The sequence below is a fragment of the Cariama cristata genome, unplaced genomic scaffold, assembly GCF_000690535.1.
Source record: "Cariama cristata isolate BGI_N322 unplaced genomic scaffold, ASM69053v1 scaffold11441, whole genome shotgun sequence".
Lineage (NCBI taxonomy): Eukaryota > Metazoa > Chordata > Aves > Cariamiformes > Cariamidae > Cariama > Cariama cristata.
The window spans coordinates 96,012-106,239 of record NW_009597595.1 but is presented as its reverse complement, the minus strand read 5'-3'; the positions used below and the strand labels follow the sequence as shown (position 1 = coordinate 106,239).

Below are 10,228 nucleotides of genomic sequence, written 5' to 3'. Positions count from 1 at the left end.
TTCACTGGAGATTATGGAAAGTTCTGAAGAGAGACCTCTGAGAGAGTCGGGGCTCTGGTCTGTCATAGAAAAGCAAGTCTGGAGCGGTACCTATGTGAGTTCTGTGAGAGGAGGGCCAGCCTATTCCCACCCGTCTGAACCAAAGGGACACTTTTTCCTACAAAAAAGAGCCATGAAAGCAGAACATAAATGCTTGCAGGAGAGGGTGCTTGTGTGAGACACAAACAAAACATCCTCTCCATGGTACACGGAGCTTTCCAGACGATTTGTCGCAATCCACCGTGGTGCTCACCAGGGTGTTTGATTTGCTTGGAGGGGACACGGCATCTCCAGCCGCTCCATCCACCCTGCGCTCTGCTCTGTGCCCACCTGTGAAGGAGCTGGCTGTGTGGGGCAGCCTTTTCCCAGGCCCTTGCTTTGGTGCTGTGAGTGCCCCGAGGACATGCACTGGGCACAACCCTGGGTATCGCTGTAGCTACCTGGTAATTTGCCAGATGTGGCCGTAGATCTTGGCTGTAGTGTGGTACAGAGAGGCTGCGTGGGCAAAGTGCTGTGCCTGTGTCTGCACATCGGCTCGTAAGTAAAATAAAGTGCTAATAACAAGGAGCTTAAAAAGAAGTGAGCCCAACAGAGAACAGTAGAGAGAGATCATGCTGAAAGACAGGTAGGACCTCTCATACGAGTGTCAGAACATCCTTAGGGAGAAGAGCCCAGAAGGTACAGCACGTGTCCTTGGAGTGTACAGCTCCTTCCCATCTCCGAAGACGTCTGGAGCTGTGGTGACACAAGGAATGATCTGCTTTTATGTTTTTTGTAATAGTTTTGTTCTTTCTCCTCCTCCCTGTTCTTTTTGGAATAAGCTTAAGAAGTGGATTATATCCCAGCAGAGGGAAAGGTAGGCTGAACTCACAGGTTACCTTTTGCTCCTCTGGCCATCCTCGGAGGGCTGGCAGGGAGCAGCAGCAGTGTGCAGGACGGACGTGTTCTGGGATTTGATGTATTTGTTGCATTGAGACCAGGGAAGTGACTGTTTCCAAGAAGTGCATTGACTCTCTGAAAGGGGGTGGGTGAGCCAGTAGGGTGGGGAAGCGGTATCTTCCATTGGTACTGAGCAAAATGGTACAAGAACATCCCTCCACCCCTCCACCCTCACCAGATCTTTACAAAACGGGCTACAAGGCCAGCCCTGTGCGCGGAACCTGATGGACAAACTGTTGTTCATCCATTGCACTTTGCTGGGTCCCAGATGGGGAGGAAGGAGTTCCAGGGCCATTTTCCTCTGTCCCCTCCATGACCAGCAGCCTCCTTCCCTTGGGGCAGGCTCCATAGCAGCGGTCGCCTTGGGGGGCCTTTGCAAGGGGCCAGCCTTTCAGCGTCATTGTCATGGGAAGGCAAAGCAGAGTTGTTAACCCACGTGAGCTGGTCTGTCAGCTCAGTCAGACCTTGGGAGAGGTGGAGGTCACAGACCTTTACCAGTTTCACTGGTGGGTTGGTGATTTAGGGGCATATTGCACAGTCGTATGCCCTGGCCCCCAGTTACCCAGGACGGAGACCTGCTTGGGTGCACTGCAGCTGCTGACCTCTGTGCCCTGGTTTCCCAACCCAGGATGGAGATGGGCAGAGGAGAGGGCTTTGCGGCATGCCCCCATCTCATCCCAGTGTGTATTCAAGTTGTGATTGTTGGTTGATTGGATGTGCAAAGCATTTTTAGACGATAGAAATAAATAAAAAAGAACAGGCACAAGTTTCTAACAAGTAATGTCATTTAATGAATGATATACTCTAGAAAATAGAAACTACCCAGATGCTGGTTGGTTGGTCTGTTTGGGGCTGGGAGAAGGCCCTTCCTTGGACATAGAATGCCTTCTCTGGATTTTTTTGTCAGCAGTTGTAGTTGCTGGAAACAAGGAATCGTCCATATATTGAAAGAGACACTAAGGGGGCAATTTTTTTCTAAAATGTGGGAAGTACGTAGTTTGCCTTCCCACCCTGTCTTATTGGGCAAGCGGCATGAAGGGCTCAGAGCTCACCAATATCTTTACAGATGATTTATACCTAAAAGGGATAGACTCAACGAACGGTACCTACCACAGTTCAGTCCTCTAAAATCATCGGAAACTTCTCGCTTTGCAGAACATCTTGTGGGCTCTGGTGTTATTGCACTTCTTTCTGGGTGCTTTTCTGCACGTGTTGTGTCTCTTCCCTCAAGTTCTGGCTGGTGATTCCAGGGAATATGCTTTTCAGAATGTCACAGTACACCGTGTACAACTCTGGGTCTATTTTGGGCTTGGGCAGAGCGCAGGAGTTGCAGGCCTGTTCAGTGACTGAGTGCTGTAGCAAGTAGACATCGCTGAAGAGTGCAGTTAGGATCTTGTGTGCAGCCTTGTAAGGGTCGTCTTCAAACTGCACCATTGCCTTGAGCTCCGTCAGGGTATAGCCGTTGTAACGCTTGCTGTCTTCGGCCAGGGGCTGCACGGTCTCACCAATGTGTCTCACTTTCCACTTCAGGCATTTCAGGTCGTCTTTTACATCCTCTAGTTCTTTCTCCATAGCTTGGAATTCCTTCGCGGTTACAAATCTCCTGCCAAGGAAAGAAGCGGCAGACACAGTGTGGAGTTCAGAGGCTCAGAGGAATGAAATCAACCCAGCTTGCCTGGGGTCAGACCGTGGAGCCTGAAGCTTGGGAAGGGAGATACCGGCCATGTCACGGAATACCATTCCCAGCTCTTATCTGTCAGGCTTCATAGTAACAGCAGAATTTCTCTCTGCTAGTATAGGGAGAGATGTGCTTTCTTGTTTGGAAGGAAATGAGGCACCTTAAAAGTGTGCCCTGTTGGAGGAGCTGAGGTGGACAACCTGGCCCAGGGATGGTCTGTAATCAGGTCTGGAGAGCTAAATGAATGTATGGAAAATAATGGTATTTTGCTTCTTGGATAACAGGGTTTTGTGAGAGCACAGGGTAGTTACTGGAAGACAAACACTGGGAACATCTAAATCATAAAAGATATTTAAATTTTTTTTATGAGGGGTTCTTGATGACCCTATAGCAGGTTGAGTCATTTGAGGACTTAAACATGTGTATGGTCTGGATACGTACCTTTCATGATCAGGATCTTCCAGATCTGATTCAAAACCCTTTCCTGTATTCTTTAATCCAGTTTTAGAATAGCCAGGAGACTGGGAACTATCTTCAGGAGTCATTGTTGCTGGAGGCCTTGTGCTTTTCCTGGTTGGGGTCAGTGTGTGATCTGATGCTGAAGCTTGTACGTTTTGTGCTGTGTGAGGACAAAAGGTATAGAAGGAAGTTGCATTGATCCCTGGACTGACTGGAGAGGAGTCAGAGTATTGCTGTGGCTTGGCTGAGCTGGGTGTTAGACTGAGCCTGGGGCTGGCTGGGCAAGATGCTGGAATAGTCCTTGTTCCGAGTGGGCTGGAACACAATATTGCTAAATTTTTCTCTCTTTGTTCAAATGGTTGAGGGTTTGGAGATTCTCCTGGGGCCAATCGAGTGATGGAGGTAATGTCCAGCAGGGTTTGATCCTGAACCATGGAGAGCTGGCTGGTGGGTTCTGATGAAAGTGAAGAGCTGCTTGATGTGTCGCTGGAAGAGCTTGACGTAGCGAATGGGGGTATTTTCTGAGCATGATGGTCACTCCTGTTCCTCTGCGTGCTAGTGACATTTAGAGCTGGGTGTTGTGAAGCCCTAAAGAAAGACAAACACATGCTTTTTCCTCTGGACTGAGCGAAAGGCTTATAAGACAATTTTAGGCCTATTTTGGGACAATTTTAAGCCTTTTCCCCATAACTGCTTTTCCCCATAGGCTGATTTGCTTCTCATGTCTGTATAAAACCCTCTGCTTCTCATGACCAAGAACAAAGTGTTTGAGAATAAGGCACATAAATTCAGGACCAGTTCCTCCCTGCTGCCAACTAAGCATTGGTAGCTCTCATCAGTGTGATAACCACTGGCACATCAGTGTTCTCCTTCCCAAAAGTCACACAGCTCTGCGAGAACCAAGGATTTGGTGCTGGGGAAGGACAGGAAGGGAAGAAAGCTACTGCTGTATTGACTGGGACAAACTGCAGTCAGAATGCAAAAGGATAAAGCCTGGCTCACAGGTTGCCACAGCACCTGCCCTTGATCATCCCTGCAAAGTGTGAAGACCTGCCTTTATCTTGGGCCCACGTGCTTCATTCTCCTGGTAGCTCTGCAAGGTTACCCAGTGAATTAGGGGATGAATAAACAGGCAAGATAAAAACAGAAGGGCAGCACAGAATGACATCATTGTTCCTGTGGTGACATCATAGGACATTTCTTTCATACAGCTCAGTGTGTTACGGACTTTTCTTCCCCCACGCTTAGCTGTAGACTATGTACAGGGCTGACCAGCTGTTTTAGGTGGCTGGAAATGCCAACTGCATGGGATGCCAGAGTACCCCTCCGGATTGTTGTTTCCTGTGCTTTTCTCCTGGCTGCTGCCGGCAGGAGAGATCCCAGTGCTTTTTTATCCCATGGCTAAATTTTAGTTAGTTTGGCAACACTACCGGCAAGAGAGGAAGCTGTACCCCTGTAGACTGGAATTGGCCTGATGGGTAGCGAATGCAGCTCGAAATGCCTGGACCTTGAAGGGGAACACCAAGATACCCACTGTGCAGATCATGATTAAGAGTTCTAACAGCCAAAGGACATGACAAACTTTTGTAGCGATACCAGTGACCAAATGAGTTTTCTTGTGCATCTGGTGTATTCATATTCCTCTTGTGGTGGAAGACAGCAGAAAATCCTGGTCTGGATGGGTTATACGAGATCTATACCTGTTCGTACCGGTCACTTGACTTAGCTACAGATTCCCTTCTCCACCTCCCTGCACCCTTCTCCGCATTGGATGCAATTAAACGCCAAATTTCTAAGGTCCTAAAGAGCATGCCTCACACCTATTGGCTGCAATAGGGTTAATTAAGGCCTTTGAAAGATCACAGCGTAATTGTCAGGTTTAAATCAAATTTAGATTTATAGTTTATAATTGGAAAAGCAGACAGTAACAGAGCTACTGGATAAAAACAGAGCCAAAAAAGGAGCATAAAATGAGCTCTATAAAAGGCGGGAGAGAAAGCAAGAGCACACATGTACTGAGGGAGCACCCTTCCCCAGCAGTGCCTTGCTTTCATAAACTGGCTGAACGGGGGTGGAAGACAAGAATTGCCAGCTAGATATAAGGAAAAGCTTCTTCACCCCAAGGACGTTCAAACACTGGGACAGAGGCCAAGAGAGGCATTGGGATCTCCATCCGTGGAAGTATTCAGAACTCAGCTGGAGAAGGAACTAAGCAGCCTGATCCAGCCTGGTCTAATGGACACACTGTGAGCAAGGGGCTGGACTAGAGACCTCCAGAGGCCTTGTCCACCCTGTGTTATTCTGTGATTCAGTGATTCTGCCTAACTATGAAAATAACTTATTTGCCCCACAGTTCCTGCTTCTGCTTTCATTTTTCTCCTGGCTGAGTCCCATCTCACCATCCTTCTCTTCCATTGGCGCCTCTGGGCTGTCCCCTTCCGTACTGACTTTATAATACCTGTTGCAGGAGAGTCCCTCATAAATATAAAAGTTTTTAAAGGAGAAAACAGGGTTACTTGAAGCCCTCTGGCTCAGATGGATTGCTTAAGTCTGAGTCTGTAGCTCAGGCCTTTGGGAGCGAGGGTGGCCTGGAGCTGGGCATCTTTGTTGTGTTGCCTTGGTACATTGAGTTGCTGTTTCTCAGTCTCTCCTGAAAGCAAGGAAGGATGGCTTGTAGTGTGTTGGGTCATGCTGTGGAGGTGGTCAGAAAGTTGGAATTTGGCACAAATGAAGCTGATATTGATTGTTCGTTTCTCACCAGACTCAGAAACCTGGTAAGCGTGTGAGGACCTAGAGCCAGAGCTGCTCTAGAGTCAGGGGCTGCTCTGGGAGCAAGAGGAGGAGTAGAAAAAGGTGATCTTCTGGCACAAAGAACACAAAGGTACTGGTTATTTATTCAGAGCTGAATCTCAGGCATTCCTTAATCTTCACTACGAAACTCCACATTCAGGAAATACTTTTTGCTGTAGGAAACTTATTCTGACAAGAGCAACCCCCATTTTAAAGCAACTGAAACAAAAATGCATGTTGTAACTTTTTTGTTAAAAATATACATATTTGTCCTCAAATATCTTACAGTCTAAAACTATCTGAACATTAAGTGAGCAACAGTCCCTACCTACAGTCTGGGGGAAAATGAAATATGCACAGTAACTGAGAGGCTATTTGGGTGCATATACAATCTGAAATACTTCATTTCACATCTTCAGCAGTGTTGGACAGGCTTGGCTTTTTTGTGTGTTCTTTTTGGTTGGGTTTTCGGGTTTGTTTGTTTTTTGGTTTTTGTTTGGTTTTTTTTTTAATAAATCCAGGATTAACTGTAGGAGATGGAACATTTACTGAAAGATGCAATTTAAAAGAGTGACAGAAAACATGTTTCATAACTAATCTCACTGAAATTTATATAAGAAATGTTTCCAATTCACCTGTGCACTGGAGGAAACAAAGAAGTATTATAAACTACCACTTTATTTTGTTTTCCTTTTCCACCCTTTAATTTTCACTGGCTGCAGTGCTAAACATGGGACTGAATTTACTTTTATCATCATGCTTATCTCAGAGTCAGAGGAGCTGGTTTCTTAAGAAGCAATCTGAAGCTTGTTAAAGCAAAATGTTAGTCTGGATTTTAGCAGAGGTAAATGAGGACAGACCTGAGACCACGAACTTTGGAGTTTCCTAGTGGGCAAGGGTTTCCCTGAAGACAGGAATGAAATTCCCATTGCTTTCAATATAGCAAGGCTGGATCTCAGACCTGTAAGCATGGTGCTTTATCAGAGGGGATTTTTTTCCACCTGTTTTTATGTAGTGAATCACTATGAACTGAATAAATTACAGGAAGAATGGCAAGATCTGGAGTTAAAATCAATGCTGACATGAAATAGATGGGTGATTGCAGCTGTCAGGTACCTCCACAAGGAGAAACCTTGACTCAACTTTGAGCGACACGTCAAATGCGTCAAGCCCTTGTTGTCTGCCTTTTTCCAGCTCTGTGCTGCTCAGCATACAAAGCATGTTCCCTGTTGTCAGAGTGACCTTGTCTGCCGTCTGTGCCTTGCCCTCTCCAGCTGAGCTTGTGTAATAGACTTTTCGTAGTACTGAATTTGGAGACATTTGAAAGTTGCCTGCAAACCCAGCACTGCTTTCCTTCTGTGGCACTTGCGGCCAAGAAAAAACAGTGGATATTCTTTTTTTTATGAATCATTTCCACCATGTTTTAAATCTAGGGTTCTTCTGATGATCTTGTTTGAATAGAAAAAAAATGACAATATGCTTTAGAGTGAAGCACTGAGGGGCCGGTTGCATAAATCTTAGTGTAGACAGCCAGAGGTGGGAGGATGGGGGAAGAGCTGTGGGATGGACCCAGGGGAAATGCCTGCAGGGTGATGGTATGAGAATAAAATTACTTTTTTTGAGGCCTCCTCTTTGTCAGGTGACCCTCCTAAAATGCCCACACTGCCAAAACAGTGACTATATAATTTTTTTAATGCTGAATTCATTTTGAATAATCTTTCAAATTTCTGTGAGAAAAGCTGGTGTCCTGGAGCCTGGGTGTCTGCTTCAAATAACAACCAAGGCTTTTAGCTGCAGACAGTAAGAATACGCTATTGCCTGCTCAGGTCTTGGCTCTTCTGAGCCACTTGTCTCCTCTTTGGCTTTGTCACCAGATCTGTCTCTCCTTGCCCTTCGTGACACTTCTCCTGCCTCTCTCTTACCCCTTGTTCTACATCTATCATCCGTACCTGTCCCATCTGCCCTGTGGGTCCCAGGCACATTGATCTAAGGAGCAGGCTCATGATATTACTGCCTAGTGGTCGGAGAAGACTGGAGGAGAGGGTGGAAGCAGCATGGACATACAGATGTCTGAAATCAGGTACAGTTGCTGTCTGGAGCCTCAGAACAGTGAGCATTTCTTGGTAATAAATAACTGTGCAACAACAAAAAATATCCTGATGTGAAACTTCTGTCGTTTTTGTGTAGGGACTGTGCACAACCCAGCCCTGCACATCTGAAAGAAAAAGTCGAGACCCCCAAGGTCAAAAATGACAGCAAATAGACTCTTAAGAGTGTTTAGAGCTTTGCGAGGGAAATGCTAAGTTTGGTATGAACGAAACATGACTGGGGATATCAGATGTATAGGGGCCAGCGCCATGTATTTGCACAGGAAGGCAGCTTGGTGAGAGCAGAGGATGCCGATTTATAGCTAGAGCTCCCTGATGCTGGTCTTAGCCCGGCTCAGGCAAGTTTAAACCCAGTTAAAGGAAAATTATAGTTTAGTGATGGGCATTAAATGGTTTAATATAGAATTGTCAAGACTGACTATTGCACTGCCCCGATCCTCTGGAATCAAGCGTCTGATGAAATTTATAATTTAAGGCCACTTCTCAAAATGGATAGCTTAGTCTTGTCAACAGAGGAACCTGAGATGCTGCCCTGGTCCTGGCCTGGCGTAAGGCCCTTCATGCTACCTGCGCTCTCACAGTGCTGCTGAACTGTTTGCAAATCTTTAACTTTCTCTCTTCTAAAATCACCTGGCCAGTTGGTGTTTGTCTTCTATGATTGCTCAGGCTTGTTCTTTTATTTAAAGTTTTTATTGTTTCACTCTATAGCAGCACTCCCCCTAAATCCTTGCCCCTCAACAAAGACCAGGTGCCCCGTTTTGTCTTTGTGGAATGACAGAAAAAAGCACGATGTCTGAGGATAAGTGAATATTCCTTATATGCTCTTTGGTTCAAACCAGAACAGCCTCAGAGCATTTCTAAGTGAGGGCAGCCAACAAGTCCTCCAGGGAATGAAATACTGGTTGAAGTGAGCAGCAGGAGTAACTTCTGGTGATACGGCCTTGTGTCCTACTGGTACAGGACCATGTCCGTGTGAAGGGTTCAAACAGAGCTCAGTGTGATCTGCCGGCATTTACTCCGCTGGTGGAATGGAGGCGTTGAGTTGACCAAGCAATGGTGAGGACTTGGTCTGCTCTAGGTGATGTGCCCTCTTCTTTCATACAAGCAGGTCCCTGGATAACCAACGGGCCAGTGTAACTTTTGTGGCTGCTCTGACTTTAGCAGAGCACTGCTCATGTCGTTCTCTTGCCATTAACAATTCTTAGCTGGCTGTGAGCCCATCGCATGGGTAATGCGACAAAGAAGAGTGGGAGTGTATGAAGCTGGAAACAACGTTAAGGAGAATCCTCTGATCAGGTACAGGCCAATTAGGGCTTGATGGGGCTTGTTCCAGGAAGGAGACTTTCATCTGAAGGTTGTAAGGCTTTGTGCCATCCTGAGCAGCAGCAACTAACGGTTTTTCCTCCCTAATAAGCATGAATAATGAAGATTCTGAAGCTGAAGTTGGATTCATAAGTCAACTGAACTGAGAGCAGACCTTCACTCATGTCACTTTATTAATATTGATCTGATTTCATTACAGTAGATAACTGATGTAGTCGTGAAGAATGGCCACTGTTCTTTAACCTGATACCGGACTTCACGTTTGCAGTTTGCTTTTACAGTGCTGTCAGCACCCCTGTGGAGGTAAGCTATATGTCCTTTAAATTGAAGTACTGGGGCAGGGCTGGATGTAGGACCAATAGAGCCTTGTTTCTATTCCTTGGCACACCTAATGTCGAGAATTGTTATTTGTTCTTTGAAACAAAGACCTTTGGACAGTCTTCATAGTGAGATAAGCATATTTGAGCACTAGCCAGTAGCTTGGCAAGTAGGGAATTTTCTTGGCAAATATGACCCAGATCAGTTTTGTACTAGTAGACATTTTCACGCCTGTGAAAATGAAAGATGTGGGTCTGCCTGTGGAAAGGCCCATAACTGACGTGACATTTTCAAGGTGCGGGAGTTGCCAGGTGAGCTGATGACAAACCAAGGTGGAGAGCAGTGCTAGCACTATCATGCCTGTGGGGAGACCACCTGCAGTGACATGGGACTGGAGAGCTGTTCCAGCAGGTCTGATGAGGGATCAGGACCCTCAATTATTAGGGTTATGGACACCAAACTGCCATGAGTATGTGGCCGAGCTGTGTACCTCAGCAAGACAGAGGCAGCAAAATTGGGAGGTTTCCAATTTTTATTAGCGCAGAGTCAGCAAGTCACTTTCCCAAGCCTCCCT

General features: G+C 46.2%; 1 protein-coding gene across 1 annotated transcript in view; it reads right to left on the bottom strand.

Moving 5' to 3' along the window:
* Positions 1-3,680: 3,680 nt before the first annotated feature.
* GSG1L (GSG1-like) overlaps positions 3,681-10,228 on the bottom strand; it is a 57,066-nt gene continuing 50,518 nt past the window's right edge. The window contains exon 7 of the mRNA XM_009708952.1: positions 3,681-3,703. Coding sequence (XP_009707254.1) covers positions 3,681-3,703 — 23 coding nt within the window. The remainder of the gene's footprint in view (positions 3,704-10,228) is intronic.